The following is a 17933-nucleotide window of genomic DNA, read 5'->3' on the forward strand; positions in this document are numbered from 1 at the left end:
TGGGGGGGGAATGATGAACCTGAGCGAGACAGTTCTCTCATTAAAACACTCTGTGTACGGTGTTGCCATGGTGGGGAGAGGAAACATGGCAGATAACCGGACATGAAGATCTCTAGATACTTCTATTTCAGGGAGGGTGATTTGCATAAATGGGAATACGAATGTGGAGACGAGGAACCTGTTTCCACCTAAGAGGGTTCACAGAGGATGCGAATCACTTTCTCACATCCAGTGCAAAGTAAAGGAACTGCCAGTGTTTGCTCCAGATATCCTACAGTACATTACTACCGTCTACTGTAATTTCACAGATTGACTAACCATATAGATATGTTTTTCTGACAGATTTGTGTCTGAAAGGGTTGCGACCCTTCTTCTCAGGTTAGACATGATTTTTATAGTCTTTGTGTGAATTATATCAATGCTACATGATATCAAAATGATATAAATTCTTCGCTGAATATCCACCAGATTTGAAATTAAATTATAAGACAGACATAAAACGTCTCAGTTACTGTTTGAATCCTTGTTCCATGATGAAGGGAACTTGTCGAAAGTCTTTAGGGGACGCTTTGCTCTGCACAACTTCTACCAAGGATGGTAGTCATGTATAACAGTGATTTCACCCCTAAATGATGGTTTACAGTCACTTTGTGCAACAACAGTCCCTAATCTTATCCATCTTTTTCTGTTTAAATCATTTTCATAACAAGAAGACACATTGACCTGAGAAACAAGAAAACTATGTAAGATATCATAACTCGTTTCCAGAAAATATTTCTTGAATATTTCCTTCCCACTTAAATTGACTTATATTCAATATAGCCTACTGTACATTCCCTGAAACGATTCTTTGATTATAGAGAACATTTCTGAGTAAAACATTTTGCATTCTTATTGATTCTACACTAAAATGATTTTTAAAAGTTGTAAATGAACAAAAATTATAAGAGTACTTTTTATAAGAATATACTAGTTTAGTGTTTATACCTAAAAACATGTTTAATTCAGCATGTTACTTGCTTTCTAAATAATTGTGAAATTTACTGGCAATTTCTGAGCAAAAATTGTTTGTACACCAATAATCATTTTGTATTATCATTTTGATTTATCTGATCAAAATACAATAAAAAAACAGTAATATTGTAAAGATGTTATTATGGCTTTTTGTCTATGAATATATTTTAGAATGTAATTTATTCCTGTGATTTAAAGCTGTATTTTCAGCATCATTACTCCAGTCTTCAGTGTCACGTGATCCTTCAGAAATCATTTTAATATGCTGATTTGTTGCACAAGACATATTTCTTATTATGTTGAAACTGCAATAGTGAGTCATTTTTTTTAAAATGATTTTAATGCATCCTTGCTGAATGGAAGTATATTTTAAAAAGTGCCCCCAAATTTTTGAACAGTAGTGGATATGGACCCAAATGTATTCCAGTTAGCAATCTAACCTAGCATCACTGACCTGAGACGGGGTGACTCATGCAAGTCCAGCAGCTCAGTCTTTTTATTCCAAGCTCTTTAAATGATTCTGCTGGACCCCTGTGGGTCTCTTATCAGGCAATATTATCCAATTTCCAGCTGCATAAATCTTATATGTGACCACAACTAGCTTGGAATCTGTTTTGGAAGGACCGTTTAGTTCCTGGATTTCTTCCTGTTTTCCTTTGGCAGTAGTTCAGTCGTATTTGCTGTAAATCTGTCCTGCCAGCGCATCAGTCACTCTGCCAAGTCAAACAGCCCCTAAATGGCTAAAAGTGCTTGCAGCACAGCAGGACTCACACTGACGGTCTGCAAAATGCCTGCTATTAATGTAATCATGAGCAGAACAATTGACTTACAAACCCTACACGTATGAACAAAAGATAACGATGCCTCAATTCGATTTTAATGTTACAGAAAAGGAAACTAAATATGGAATATCCTAGTAGTACACTATAAAGTACAGTGCTAGTGTAGAACGACACTGTGCATTAGCCATTTTCTCATGTATATATCCTGCCGGATAAAATCAGAAGTAAAAGATTTGCTGAAGAGTGTTATACTTCTGTGACTCAGTCTGGCAAAAAAACATCCAAACAGCATCCCAACCAGTCAAGTTATATCAGGCTAAACATGTACGTATAAAGCCACCTATTACAAACAACTACAAATTTTCAAACTAGGCTTACAGGTTTCATGAAAGTGTAATCTATTAGTGATCTACAAATAATTAAATACCATTAAATATAACATTTATGTACAATTTGTTGTACTTCAATTTAAAATATTTATTAGACACTGGTTCATGAGTTTACCTTGTGATCAATGCCCACAGCCTCATTTGTTGCAGTCATGTGACTTTGCCAGTTTTGTAAAGGTTTTGATGTTCCATAGCACAGTGTTTCGAGAGAGCCTATAATGCCTGTTTCAACTTACTCTCAGTAATTATGCATCTTTGTATGGTGTTGACGATGACTCTGCTTGTGGACATCGCTTTTTTGTGCCGCTGTTTGAATTATCGGTCTATCCATCTTTTTCTGAGCGGGCCTACTGCATTGTAAGTTATGCCTAGCACCTCCCGTTTTTTGGAACTTTCATTGTTGGCATATATGATTGCTACATAAAATACCATATAAAATGATCATTTAGACACATATATAAATTTGACTATTGTGATTTTATACGTTTTAAACGTATATCTTAATCAGAGAATGTATGTATGTGGAAATTAAATATCTCTTTCTATGTATTCTTTCTCCGAGTATGTGAGTGTGGGTAAAAACGCTGGTCCACAACACGTTTGGTGGCACTAATGCAACTTGTTGGCGCCACCTACCATGAAACCAAAGTGTTTGGAGCCTTTTTTGGCGGGACAACAGGCAGTTGGCGCGCTTAAGTGAATCCAAGCATAATTCTAAAGCGATCTGACGAAAAGCTAAGATCAGAATGTGTGTGTTGTTTGGTTTAACGATCATGCTGATACTTGCCGTAGGTAAGACAGATTTGTGTTGTTTTAATTGTTTCAGTTTTCAAGTTGAATCTTGTCTGTGCTGTATACCGGCTCCATTTTAAAAGCGAGTGAGCAAATACGCGGTCCGACTGCATCTGTCAGAACCTCATAAATGACTGATGTGATGTGATGTCATGTGCAACGAACAGCGCTTGTTGTGTGAACCACAGGAGAGACTAAATAGTTGATTCTAATGTTAACATATAGCCAGTGGCGATTCTAACGTGCACGGCGCCCATGTTGGCCACGGCTCTGCTACAATATAGAAAGTACTTAGCACACAATACATGTTTAACACATTCATCATATTTCAGTTCTGAATTCAAATGTACCCATTTACAGATTAGTATTTTAGAACTCCTTTATCTCACTTCATATTTATTGAATTCATTTTTTTTGCCAAGCTTGTTGCAATGCATTGTGGGATTGTCTTATCTATGAAGCATGTGCAGAAAAGCTGCTTTGTTGGGAAGCTCACTGATTTTGAAGCAAACCCTAGATTTCTTCACAATCTACTTTATTATGAGATTTTTTATGAGGAAAAAAATATATTTTATAATTTATCATATTTGTTTTCATTCTCTCAGCAACTTGATATATTGCTAAAGTATAATAATAATAAAAACTATTATTATTATCGTCTTGTGGTTGATGACTGATTTGAGATTATCCAAACTGACCAATAATTGTGCCTTGTTGGCAAACTAACAGATTTAGTGTTATTTCTAACAACAGCCATGTTTTTGCTCAAGTACTTAACAATAACAGTTGGAGTTATCTCCATAAGATCTTATTGAATCCTTGGCCACAGTTCTTCTGAATATGATACTGTAAATCTGTTATTCACATAAAATCAGAATGTGAATCCAAGCGTATTGTTCAGTTATTTACAGTTCAAAATATTTATTTTGTCAGGTTCCTGTCAGAAATATACGGAGGTGGAAACAACTGAGGGTGGAAATGCTAGCCTACCATTCACAATTGTTGGATTGACGATTTTCTGTGAAATCGATTGTGAAAAAAGGACTACGATCACTATGATCGGTCGATACTGTGACCCTGATGAGAATTGCACCACCAACCTGACTACAGCTTTTTCAATACAGACTGGCAATCTAATTGTACGTAATGTCACATCGAACAGATGCTTCAGTGCAGAAAAATTGATACAGGGTACAAGAAACATCAAGACCTTTTATAATGTTACTATCAACAGTGAGTATGTTACAATTTCCTCTGGTGTTGCAGCAAATAACATTTGACACTTCACATGTTTTGGGATTCATGTGGGCTGTAGAGAAGTTAAGCCTATAGTTTTATAAAATGCTTTGTTCTTCTGACCCTTATAGAATTACTGCACTCTACCATCAGCACAGAAATATCCACCACAACATTCACTCCAGAAACACCCGACTATACTTCAACCGATTCCTACAACAACACGGCATCATTTAGTGTACCCAGAGATGCTGTTGTTGTTGTTGTTGTTGCTGCTGCTGCTGTTGTTGTGGTGATCTTGGTGATCATTGTTTTGCTCGCTGCCTATTACAAACGTAAAGTAAGTATTATCACAGTAATTGTTTTTCATTTGACCTCTCATTAACAACTGTGTTTAGGTATTGACTGTATGTGTTATTGTGATTTGTTCAGGGCAGATTTGTGTTCAGGCTAGAGAAATTTCTTGAGATATTTGACAAAGAATCAATCTTACCATGTTTCATATTATCAGAACAAAGAAGCAAAAAGATAAATTTACAGAAATCTTTTAAAACAGTGCTTTAATTCACAGTTTTAGAGACTCTGTTGTTAGTAATGGTTATGACTGAATCTAAATACTTCCCAATTTGAGAACATCAGAGAAAGTATAGTGTATTTAAATAATATAATGATAGGATTAATAAAATGCCTCATTTTCAATGCACTTCATTGGAATAGAAAAACAACAACAAACCAGAAATGACATTTTAATAACAAAAACGTATTCCCTAGAGCTACATTCACTCGAAAGCCCTAATCTGATATGTAGCCTAAAAGCAGAACCTGATTTTACCAAGTGCGACATGTTCCTGACCCTGGAACAACATTGTGATTAACCAATCAGATTTGAAATTTAGGCTTACAATCATTGTTTGGTGCTTGTACATCAGTGTCATTCATCTATCGTGACATTTCCTCTGATTTTAGGGATTACTCATGGTTAAGGTTAGGTTTAGGTGTAGGGATGTGCAAGGTATGTGCACATCCCTACACCTACATCCCTACACCAGAGGTATGTGCAACTCAGGATATGGTCAAGACTACATTTTTGGATTAAAATGTTGTTCCAATAAAATATGTCAACCAGATATGACCTAGGAACACATCTAACTCAGCAAAATCAGGACGTGCAGCCTAATAAATGGGGCCCACATCAGACACTAGTCTGCCTCAGAAATCTACAATTTATTTGTTTGTTTGTTTGTTCATGGATCACTTATGCATTAGGTTTTGGTTGAAGATCTGACAATATTCAGTGTACAAACCAAAAAAATCACACCAGGGCAAACACTTTCACAGCAATAAGTCTAATTTTAAAGTGTAAAAGCAGAGCATAGGCAAAGCACGGCTTATTTTGAAGTCAAAAGCCACACTTTCTAGTTTGTAGTTTGTCATTATTATCATATGGCTCAAAACTAATCATAGTAATTCCAATTTAACAGCATAAAAATCTTGTCTGTGCACTTTAGGCCCAACAGAGGTATGTGCAAGCAAACGCTGCTCCAGTGTGATGCTGGCAAATGTGTCTCATGAAGAAACCATCATGGGTGAGTGAGTCCTCACAGCTGTCTTTTGACCTGACATAAACACATAAACATGCGTTTCATAGAGCATCTAAATTAGCTGGAATGCATTTACACCACAAATTCCAACATGCCTCCACTGGGATAATTGCATTACCTCCATGCATACATGATAGTTGGTTTAGGTTTAGGTCAGCTACATAACATATCTCTATCTATATTTTTTGGGGGGGGGAATAAAAATGATACAAGAATAGATGACAACAGAAAATCCACCAAGTCACCAAGGGATAGATGAAGATAAATGTATGTTAATACCAGATTTAACAGGGGCCTGTTTGTGAGTGGCTCTCTCAGGGAGAACATAACTACGGTCACACAGCAACTACACACCACTTCTCATGTGGAACTGGAATCGCTCACACTTTAACTCAGTTCATTTGTAATCTAATGATCTGGAGTACTTCTGAATAGTATGATTCAGTAATTAGAAATGTGGTGGTTTTGCAGAAAAACTGGAATCAGCCAACTCACTTCTTACAACTGTGAATGAAACTCAACTTTGGATGGCTGCTTCACCTCCCATGGATTCCAACTAGTCACTTTATTACTTTCTTGACATCACGTCTACAATGAAGGATTGAAATGAAGGTCAACATCAGTCAAGAAAACTACTGTTCTGCCCTTTGGTTCAGACTTAATTTATAAGACTGAATATTTTTGGTTTGCTCAAAATGTAAATTACAGATTATATATATATGGGGTGTAATACATAATACATCCATTTTGCACCCCCCCCCCCAATAAAGACTCCACATAATTATGGGCCTTCTTGTGTAATTATCAAATATGAAGTTCTCTTTACAGAATTAGTGCCTCAAACAAATCAAGAAATTCTTGGATGTCACCAACCTCACAAACTCTAGTGATTGTCATCCTCAAAAGAGCTCGCTGTCAGCCCAGTACCTTATAAACCGCTTTGTATCTGAAATACTTATTAAAAAACAACTGTTTGCTCTTACTTTTAAGTTATCAGCCAATCAGATTAGCTCTTAATAGATGGAGAATATAGCCAGGAGACTATTAAATGATAAACTACATGGCTTCTCTGGCTGAATTCACAATAACCCTTACTACTGCAGCCATATATTTATATAGCAGAAATAGTACAGAAAGTATGTTATTATAGAATTCAACCCATCTTTCAGGGATGAACAAGTAAACTGGTCTACTCTGTGGTTGAGTGGATGAGAGCTCACAGTTCTGGTTTGTTGAATTTGTTGCTTTTTGCTTTCAAAGCAAGACTGAAAATGGCACTTCACTTCATTAAAAAAAAATTTTTTTATTATTATAATAGCACTTTATGTCAAAAAGGTGGCTGGAAACCTTGGACAGCAACATTTTACAACACTTAGGGCCCAATTTTAACGATCGAAGTGCACCCAGGGCGTGTCCGAATCCACTTTTGCGAGTTCAATGATGGGAAAACGGTCGGCGCGCTCGGGCGCATGGTCTAAACGGGTTGTCCATATTCTCTTAATGAGTAATGGGTGTTTTTTGAGCGTAACGTGCAATAAAACAATCAGAGTTCCATCTCCCATTCCCATTACGAGCCAGTTGCGCTCGCGCCATTCGCTATTTAAAGGCGCTCAGACTGAACGCGTCTCCAGAGAGCAAATTCATGCGCGAGCAAATAGGTAGGCTAATTATGATACAGGCAATGACTACCCATTATGACATGTATGACATTTTTATATTTATGTAACCTACACAATAATATTTTTTTACACTGTAATCCTTTATTTTTTTTTATATTTGGCATGTTTGTGTGCTGTTTCGCGTCCCTGTGTAATAAGCAAAGTGAACTGGCGTTGTGGACCCGCCCAGAGGCATATTTTCTACTAACGCGCTCTTTAAATAACATAACAAAAAATATATTGCGCCATTGACTTTAGACCAGTGTTTGAGTTGGTCTATGGCGCAGTCTATTTTCAGTTCCTCAAAATAGCAACACGCCAACAATGCGCCTGAACACACCTCTTTTTTAGACCATGGGCGCATAAATGAGCGCAAATGCATTTGCGTCAGGCTGAAACTAGCAAAAACACTTGCGCCGCGCCTTGTGCCGCATTGCGCTGGGTGTATGATCGGGCCCATAGTGGTTTTATAAAGCTCAGATGTCACTGCAGAAGAAAATACCACTAGACCGCTTCCATTTTCACTGAACTTCATATAAGCAACACCTGATTTTCACTGAATGTTGAGCCAGAAGATGCATTGTGGAACAACTGAGCTCTGAACGTGGGTAGGCAGAAATGTAGAAAAATTATTTTTAATAGGCTATTACACCTCTTTTGAACAGGAAACCATCAAAGAAAGGCATCTAACTTTACATGCGAAGTGGGTGTTTACTTAGGAGTCACAGAAGCAGCAACATTTTTTACCCTTCTATCGCGTTGTTTCTGTATATTTGTGGCAAATCTTCTAATGTTGCTTGCACTTCTGAATTTAATTTTACACACCAACTAAACACTCTCTGGCTCAGCCTGCTACAGCAGCTCCGCCCCAAACTCTCGCTATTGGCTGCGCGGGGGAATACAAAGTTTGACAGGCAGGCAGGACATCCAATCATTGCGTTCAGGACAAACATTTAAACATTTTGCAAACACACACACACACACACACACACACACACACGTTGGTTTTTGTGGTTTACGGGGACTCTCCATAGGCGTAATGGTTTTTATACTGAACAAACTGTGTGTGCTATTGACCTACACCAACCCTAAACCTAAACTTAGCCCTCACAGGAGACTTTGTGCATTTTTAGATTTTCAAAAAAACACCATTTAGTATGTTTTTTAAGCCTTTTGAATTACGGGGACATAGGCAGTGTCCTCATAAACCACCTTCATATTGTAATACCTCTGTCATACCCATGTCATTATACAAATTTGTGTCCTCATAAACCACATAAACATGCGCACACACACACACACTGCACCTGTACTTGTACTTGTACTTGTACTTGTTAACCACCTTATTTCAGGTATTTAATCAAAAGCCCATTCAAAAAACGCGCTGACTTGGAACCAGAAGTGCTAAAATAATTTCCAGGTTTTAGCCTATACAAAAAAAAATAAGTCATCCCTGTAGCGCTCAATAGACAGTGCACATAATTTAGAAATCATCTTTATATTTGTAATTTTGTTTGGTGCTGCTTGTAACCTTAGAACCTATCATGGCAGTGTCTTTAGTGGCACACAGACGGAGCTCTTCTTTGAGCAGAGCACAACATCAAGTGCTCAACCAGAAAGACAACAGTGCCAATTCCCACCAGACCGGACAGAACCAATCGAATCAGAACCTCAGTGACACCACAATGCTCCGGACAATCTGAAAAAGAGAGAGAGGCACGAAGTTAACAACTGGCATTGGCTCTATTAAGAGACACATAAGCTGCAGAGGTCTTTGTGGCAGGAAGAGACTTCCTGTCATTCTGTTTGAGTTTGTGCACCTTCATGTTGAGGGCAGATCTCTTTGATGTGAAGATGGACGGTCTTATTGCTCACTGGATTTGTAGCTGTGCAGCTGTAGGTTTCTGGATCAGTATAATGGAGCTCTAATGGTAAACTCAGGTTCATGCTGAGATCCGGACTGCTGGTCTGGTTCACTATTTCACCCCCTTTATACCACGAGATGGACACACCTTGTTCATTTTTTACAGAGCAGAGCACAGAACAGAGTTCTTGATTTGGGTGAGCCACCGATGAGCCAATCCTAATGGCAGGTACAGCAACTGGCTCTTTAAAACACACACACACACACACACACACACACACACACACACACACACACACACACACACACACACACACACACACACACACACACCTTTAGGATCATTAGTTATTACAAAGATTTTTTTTTATTGCTACAACAAAATCTTACCATAAACATGAACTTTGAACGTCCTCACTGGCATGAATCCACTGATGGTGACTTCATAAAGTCCAGATTCACTGGTGCTGATGTTCCAGATAGTCAGTGATCCAGTTTCTCTATCCAGCTTTAGTCTGTTGATGAGTCTCGGTTCATAATGAGTGAAAACTGTTCCTTTATACAGCTGTGCTATACGAGTAGTTTGGTCTCCACTTTCAAACAGCCACATTACTTCAGTGTCTCTCTGTAGACCACTAGATCCTGTCTGCAGAGTGACAACGTTTCCCTTCATCACAATCTTTAACTCATCCCACCTGCCATTTACAAGATCTAAAATAATACCAAAATGGATAATATTAGTAGCCTACTAAAAAATAAAAACATACATATGATATGGCCTGGAACATCTGTAGAATCAACCATGCAATATTCAGGTGTTCAGATTTTAATTTACATATTTTAACGCGCTTCCACAATGCTATCATTAGTGTACAGTAAATCAGTTGAACACAAAACCGTCAGCATATTAAAATGATTTCTGAAGGATCATGTGACACTGAAGACTGGAGTAATGATGCAGAAAATACAGTTTTGCACCACAAGAGTAAATTACATTTTACAATATATTCAAATAGAAAACAGTTATTTTAAATTGTAATAATATTTCACAATTGAGTTTTTACTGTATTTTTGATCAAATAAATGCAGAAGAGATGCCTTTAAAACTTTTGACCCGTAGTGCATAAAAAGTAAAAACAAAAAGTTCAGTTCTTTGGATTAACTGTACTTCTACCTTATATTACTGTCATGAATATCACTATTTTTATCAGAGGACAGCAGTATAAACACTTACACATCTGTTTCTCCTGGTTGCATTGAGTACAATTCACAGTTTGCATGACAGCACCAGTGTTTGATGCCATCCAACCAGCGACCATAACCACAAAAACATTCTGCTTGTGAAACTAAGAAACAACAACATTAGGTTTTAGATAGCCTACCTTTCACGCTGATGAAAAACACAGTGTAAACCCACATACAGGAGAATGTTTTAACAAGTGTCATATCAGAAATGATTGTAGGTTTGCCTGAACATTCAGGAAAGATCTTGTGTCTCAGCTACTTTTCATCAGGAAGTGACACTGACAATGACGTCAGGCTGGTCCTGCAATATATCATTGTCTTTCTATGGTAAAATGCAATACCATTAACACTCGTTCAAAGCTGATTAGCTCTGACAAACCTCTATTAAGCTTCTGCTGGACAGTAAAAGCAGCTCTCGTCTCATCTAAAGCCATGATCTGAGTGCTATCATGAACAATGATGGATTGATGTGTGTGTCTTATGTAACTCAGATTGTGTGTCCGGTTGAAGGTGTGACAGACAATGAGAAAAAGAGAGAAAGTTACGGGACACATGACAATGATGATAAAACAACCACTGATAAGACAGACAGGAAAAAAAGGTCAAAATAAAAATAGTGTCATCATTTACTCACCCTCACACAAACCTCTAGGAATTTCTTCTTTGTTTTTTCTGTGGAAAAGAAAAAAGGATTTTCTTGATGTTTTTTTCCCCAACAACAAAGGAGCTCACAACAGTAGTCCATACGACTTGAACTGTATATGCACACTATGTGCTGGTTTATTTTGTGAGCTATGTATTTTTTTTTAAATATGCACAAAAACAGTTTTTAACACAATTATAAGAAATGTTTCTTGAGCAGCAAATCAGCCTATTAGAATGATTTCTGAAGGATCATGTGACACTGAAGACTGGAGTAATGATGCTGAAAATTCAGTTTATTAAATTTGTAATAATATTTAACACTACTGCAGCATTGGTGAGTATATGAGACTTCTTTCAAAAACATAAGAGATGTTACTGACCTCAAATTTATGTATGTATATATATACAGTATGTATATAAATGTGTTACATGTAGGCCTATATAATTTGAAGAATAGGTCAGGTTCCACTATATGACAGATCACTGTGTTCACTGTTGACTTCCTCAGAAATCATCTGTCACTTAACAGCTATCAATCACATCGACATGCTCACTTTCCCGGCTGTAATCAGTGAACGCACCATCCATCAGATGCACACAGACGGAATGGATCACCCACAGTGTGAAGGACAGTTTGCTGGGCTCAATAATAAGGATAAAAAGGAGAGTGTTTCAGGTCATGCACAACTCACAAACTTACTGGTTTTGTGTGATGTGTTGAAGATTGATGTTATGAATTTTGCTCATTTAAATCAGAGTCATCAAGGTAACAGACTGCAAACAGGCTGTCGAGGACGATACTCTTTAAAACAAACAACTCCATATGCCACTGTTTTTCAGAAAGAGCGCTTGTATGAATTCATAGATATGATATGGTTAGTAATACCAGCTCTTATTACAAATAAAAACCTAATACATTATTTTGTTTTAAAAGAAAGTTAATTTAAAATAATTAATCCAAAATTGTACATATGTATATATATATTTTTTTTTTCTTGATGTGGTATAAGTAGAAATATGAACCACACACACACACACACACACACATCCTTATTGTTGAACATTAGATTGTGTCCAAAAGCTTCAGACTATTTTATAATAAATTTTCTCTCTCTGTCTTTCTCAAATCAAATTGATTCTCTGCAGAAGGATCAGCAAATGCAATTTAAAATGTATCAGTGATTAAAAAGGCTGTGATTGAGAAGCAGGAACATGCTCATCAAATCAATGAGCATCTGTTGCTGCAGTAGAGCTCTTGATTGAGCAGCACACAGATGGATCTGCTCTCACGGATGATGCCAGATAATTACAGGTTTCTGCATCTGCTGAGAAGAGTGCGTCTGGACAGACTAATCGACTATCTTTACTGACCTAAAACAAACTCCATCTCACTTACCCTATATGACTCCAGTGTGTGCTGCTCTGAAACCAGTTACCTGATCCAGTTCCCATCAACCATCTGAGGTCAACTGATCCAAGATCTGCTGCAGGCGGATGGTTTAAGGTTTTTAAGTCCTGAAAGTGGCCTGCAAGGAAGAAGACATCTTTGAGAAGTAGTTTGCACCAAGGGCATAACATTTAGTAGCGGGATGCTAGGGACATGCTAGCGAGTGCACATCGGGAATCTATTTTATTAAACAGTACAAAACACCAAACCATGAAGGCAGTAAGGTTATAAAAATAAAAGAAAGCAAAAAAAAGGAGCTACAAAGATACAAATTAACCAGGGTTTTATTACAGTGAAAGTGTTGCAACCAAGTTTTTTTGGCATACTGATTACCATTTGTATAACCACAGTTTTACTACAAACACCATGGTTAAACTATAGTTACTGTAGCAAAATTAATATAAAGATACAGTTTTGAATGTTTTAGGATTAACAGAGCTTTGGATGGTTTCCATATACTTGTCTCTAGATCAACTTTTAAAGTTTAAAGCCATTACACGTTTATGTATGTGAAATTTGGCTAGCAGGAAACTCAAATTAAGTGTTATATATTGCTGTATTTTATTTTGAGTAGTCAAACGATCCAAAGAAAACTTTTTTTTTGTAAACGGCTGTAATTTAGTTGGTTTTACATAATCAAAACTGTAATTATTGACTGATGAATATGTGAACATAAAGCTCTCTTTATGAATTATGAGAATGTTAGCTACCATAGCTAAAAATAAAGACTTTAGATGACATGAAACGGTGGTCAAAAGTCTATTATAAGTGCGAAAATGTTAGGGTATAGTTGGATTGGGGTGTTGAAGGGTGCTGTTCGTTACGTCCCCACCAATGTCAAAATCAAACCTTGTCCTGGTCCTTGAGGATCCACTGATGAAGGAGGCCCTCTACTGGCGTGATGTAAAAGACAACACCTGAAAGTCTAGTCTAGAGTAAAAGGGCAATGACAGAAAATGGCATTTTATGAGACAGCAATAGTTTCGTCTTCATTTCTGTAGATTTCAGAAGGATACATTATGAAACATCATCCATCTACATTCAACCCTTATATACTAGACATCCAAGTATGTCGAGGTCACGTGAAAACATTGTAGCTTACTTCTGCTTGAAAGATGTTGAATAAAATCAGCCATAATATCAATGCTCAAAATCTGTTTCCGATTTAAATCAAGAAATCAAGGCTATTTCCACAGCGCTAAACCAAGACGAAAAACATCAAGTGCTAGATAATTTATTAGCATATTGAGTGAATTACTGTCCCCATAGAAAAGAAACCTCTGCTGTGTATGCAATGTGTGTGTGTGTGTGTGTGTGAGAACATATTTAAAGAAAAGAAATACAATCAGGGAGCAAAAGCAAACAGCAAATATTACACCACTGTTCCCAAAACACGAGCACACAATTACTCTCTGACAAGAATTAATGCCGCTAATTATTCTCAGTGCTCAAAAATGAAAAATCACTTTATCAACACATAAAAATACCAAGGAATAATTCTCTGTGGGAATTTCATTCAGCAAAGGAAAGCAGACTTTCTGCTTCTTCGTCTCTCCCCAAATGAGTATTACATACTGTACAAACACTTTCAAATAATGATACGCGAATATACGAAACTAGAAATATATAAATGGAAACCGTCCCAGGAAGATGTACCGCTGAGAGTCAAAAACATGATCATGCAGAAAATATCAAAACAATGAATAATAATAATAATAATGTGTGAATTTCAGAAGAATAACAAAATGCAATCACTTACAAGAAAAAAATAAATACATAATTGCACACTGCACAAAAGCTCCTTGTGATATTGAATCTCTTGCTGCAAAGCTGTAATATAGTCAATAATTATACAATGCAAGTGCTGTTTAAGACATGATACTGGCATCAGGCTACACCATTTCTGCCAAATACGACATCATAAATATGTAAATACCTTTATATAATATCTTTTAATGAGGACATTTTGTATGGAAGCTCATTTCTGCAACAGAATAAAAAATAAAGGTTATTACAACTTTATATCTCACAATTCTGACTCTTTTTCTTACAATTGCAAGTTTATATCATGCAACTGCAAATTATAAACTTGCAATTCAGATCATTTACATTTGACAAATTTAATTCCGAGATAAAAAGTAGCAATTACTTTTTTTGGTTTCCACCACGTAATTCTTTTCTTAGAATTCTGACTACATTTCATAAGTTTAATCGTGAGTTTAAATTTCACAAGAAAACATTCAGAATTGTGAGATAAAGTCGCATTTACATTTCCAGACATGACATTCTGAGTTTGCATCTCACAATTAATTTTTTTATTTGTTTTTCCCCAACTACATCTTGCAACTTTATATCTGGCAATTCATCATTTTTATCTTGCACTTGCAAAAGTCAGAATTGTGAGATAAAAACTCACAATCAGCTTTTTAATTTTTAAAATGGTGTCAGAAATAAGCTTTAATAATTCTGATATCTAGAACATACATGACCTTGATAGACTCTTATAACAGTGCGAGATGCAATACAACCGCACACGTGTGCGCAAACATCTGCCCCAGTGAAGTCCATGTGTTTGAGCGTGAGAGTTTGTGAGTCTGAAGCGAGACCGCCGCTGGTCTCGTCAAAGGCCGTGTCTGGGCAGTGAAGGCTGGGACGGATGTGCAGGTCCACAACATTTTCTACATAGTTTCTGTATCTATTTAAAAGCACGTTTATGTTGAAGCGAGACCGTAGCGGCTGGCACTAGTTTCCAAATCTTCAGTGTCATAAATCTGTGTGCGCAATGTGTTTAACTCTTTGGTTTTCAAGAGCAGTCTCTGCACAAAGATGTGTAATGTATGCATTTGTGCCTGCAAGTCATTAGGTTTGTGTGATATAAGTGAGTCTTTAAAGAGACAGTTCACCCAGAAATAAATATTCTGTCATCATTTACTCACCCTCTTGTCAATGCAAACCTGTATGACTTTCTTTCTTTCATTGAGTGCATTTTGACTTTCTGTCTATTTTCTATGCTGTAAAAGTAAATAGTGAGCCGTTGAGCCTCAATAATGACATCAAGTCATGGTTCACTGAAAAGTTTAAGCAGTGCAAAACTGGTTATGAGGCACATGAGAAGCGGTAATTTTTTGGCTTTACTGCAACTAAACAAAGCTGTGATTTGAGACAGAAAAATTACTTTTATATCATGTGGCTTCAAGGACTTCTTTCATGATGATTTAATGGTGCTTGCTGCTTGCCAGGCCTTGGTGACCTTTCAGTTTTACTGTATGGAATAGAGAACATCATGCAACTTTTTCCTTTTGTTTTCCACAAAAGATAACGAGTCACAGAAGGTTTGTAAGCCATGAGGATGGGTAAATGATGAGCTTTATGGTGGACTACTTTGTTAAGGTGTTGTGGCATTCAAAAAAAGCGCGTGTTTGTGGCGTCTCAGTCCCAGAGCACCTGGGATGTTGCAGTTGAACGCCTCTTGGCCTCCAGTACGGAGTTCCCCAGCAGTTCATCATTGACTTCCTTCAACCTTTTCTCCTCCAGGAAGGCCACCAGTGAATCCCTCATGTCCACCACGTCCAGCATCTCCTGCAGGATCCGATTCTCATGTTCTCGCTGCTCAGGGGTTTTCTCAGAGTCTACATGCACAAGGACATTGAAAAAAAAAAAAATAAAAAAAATAAAAAAAAAATAAATCAAATAAAGATTTTAACATCAAACTAATACTAAAAAAAAATAATTATTGAAATGAATTAGAAATATTTAATATTAATGTTAGTGAATTTAATTTTTTTACTTTTTGTTACTATTATTAGCATTGTTATTAACAATAACTAACTACAAAATATTAATATTAATAAAATATTTTTTTAATGATTATATAATCACAAATCAACAGTGTATAGTACTATTTACAAACTGAAATATTAGCAAACTAATTTCTCAGTAAAACAGAATCTGTTTTCATTTCCCACCATCCATTTCCATGCATCTCCGTAGCTCCATCTCTAACATGCCCTGTTTGTCTTCCAGCTCCAGCTGTCGAGACCTTCGAAACACAAAACCAGAATCACACAAATATATTCTGCTGCTGTTAGCACAGCCTGTAATTTAGTTTCTACATAGAGGATCCAATTGAGCACAATATATGCTAAATACATGCAAAGCGGTGGGTTAAATAAATGAGGCCACTCTAAGCATTCATCTTAAGCATGAATGTTCGTCAAAGACATGCAGAAGAAAGAGGTTGCCACGGGCAACAAGCCGACGAGCAGACTTGCAGGGAGGCTTGAGGTTTTTCTTCAACACATGCAAAAATAGATGATGCACTTGGAGCAATAACTGCTATTGAGCTCCTTAAAGTTAATTGTATTAATGCTGACTTGTTTTCTTTGTCACAGTGTTCAGACTTACGCAACCATGAGATCCGACTCCTCTGAGAGCAGATTGTTCTTCTCCTGGACCAGATCAATCCACTGATCAATCGTTTCAGGGTCTGAACCTAAAACACACACACAGTTGAAACAAGATCGGTTTATTCTTGGTCGTCGCCACACTTTGACACCCTTTGGCTTCACTCAACCAACCTATAGTGCATTCTGGGATGCTTACAAAACAGTGCTGAAGGAGTTTCCACAAAAAAAGCTTTTTAACTGATTTCATTTGAAGAAATGCATACATTTTTTGCTAGCATATGAATTTCTTTACATTTATATTTAACAGACGTCTCAATGACTATTCGTGCTATCAGGGTTAACAAGTTGGATGGGTTTCAGTGTGAATTTAGTGCACAGTCTGACTGCTGTAGAATATGATGAAGTGAAATCATTAGCAGTGAATGTGGTTTTCTGTAGATGGATGAGATGTCATACCAGCCTCTCCTCTCAAAGCTCTCTCCAGCTCCACTCCTTTCTCCTCCAGCTCTTTAAAGGTCACTTCTATCTCATCCAGTCGTCTCTGAATCGTCTGTGGGGGCGGCAGATCCAGGACAGCATGACCAAATAAGAATGAAAATCAGATACTTGATAGAAATCGATGCTGATGTTTCTTTGATTGGTAACACTCCACAATAAGGTTACATTTGTTAACTACAATAGTTAACATGAAATAAATTTCTTAATCTTAGTTAAAGTCAACATTTACTAATACTTCTTAAAATCAAAAGTTGTATCAATTAAAATGATTTAATGGACCTGAAACAATGTGAACATTGAATAGTTATACATTAGGGTTAATGCTAACATATACTAACGGGACCTCTGTAAAGTGT

The 17933-nt window shown here is 36.9% G+C and overlaps 2 protein-coding genes across 4 annotated transcripts in view; both read right to left on the reverse strand.

Annotated features, from left to right (window-relative positions):
- Positions 1–8092: 8092 nt before the first annotated feature.
- Positions 8093–10827, reverse strand: LOC306859601 (CD48 antigen-like). Its single transcript, XM_079400711.1, has 4 exons — positions 10719–10827; positions 9727–10047; positions 9293–9580; positions 8093–9171 (listed from the first exon to the last, which is right to left on the reverse strand). Exons 1-4 carry the CDS (start codon positions 10780–10782, stop codon positions 9029–9031), a joined length of 816 nt encoding a protein of 271 aa, XP_079256837.1. The 5' UTR covers positions 10783–10827; the 3' UTR covers positions 8093–9028.
- A 3064-nt stretch (positions 10828–13891) lies between these two features.
- The window catches only part of LOC306859987 (F-actin-monooxygenase mical1-like), a 30558-nt gene continuing 26516 nt past the window's right edge, over positions 13892–17933 (reverse strand). For all 3 annotated transcript variants that reach the window (XM_079401470.1, XM_079401469.1, XM_079401471.1), the window contains exons 21-24: positions 17536–17629; positions 17078–17165; positions 16639–16712; positions 13892–16302 (exon numbers count right to left, since the gene is read on the reverse strand). In XM_079401470.1, coding sequence (XP_079257596.1) covers positions 16103–16302; positions 16639–16712; positions 17078–17165; positions 17536–17629 — 456 coding nt within the window. In that variant the 3' untranslated portion in view covers positions 13892–16102. The remainder of the gene's footprint in view (positions 16303–16638; positions 16713–17077; positions 17166–17535; positions 17630–17933) is intronic.

The sequence above is a fragment of the Barbus barbus genome (assembly GCF_936440315.1).
Source record: "Barbus barbus genome assembly, chromosome: 40".
Lineage (NCBI taxonomy): Eukaryota > Metazoa > Chordata > Actinopteri > Cypriniformes > Cyprinidae > Barbus > Barbus barbus.

What these genes read in the sequence shown, in the direction of transcription:
- LOC306859601 (XM_079400711.1), bottom strand. Translation starts at nt 10,782, where the DNA reads ATGACACTTGTTAAAACATTCTCCTGTATGTGGGTTTACACTGTGTTT. An exon ending in GTTTTTCATCAGCGTGAAAG is followed by an intron (nt 10,048 to 10,718) that starts GTAGGCTATCTA and finishes GTATTATTTTAG; the next exon opens with ATCTTGTAAATGGCAGGTGG. An exon ending in GTTCAAAGTTCATGTTTATG is followed by an intron (nt 9,581 to 9,726) that starts GTAAGATTTTGT and finishes TGTGTTTTAAAG; the next exon opens with AGCCAGTTGCTGTACCTGCC.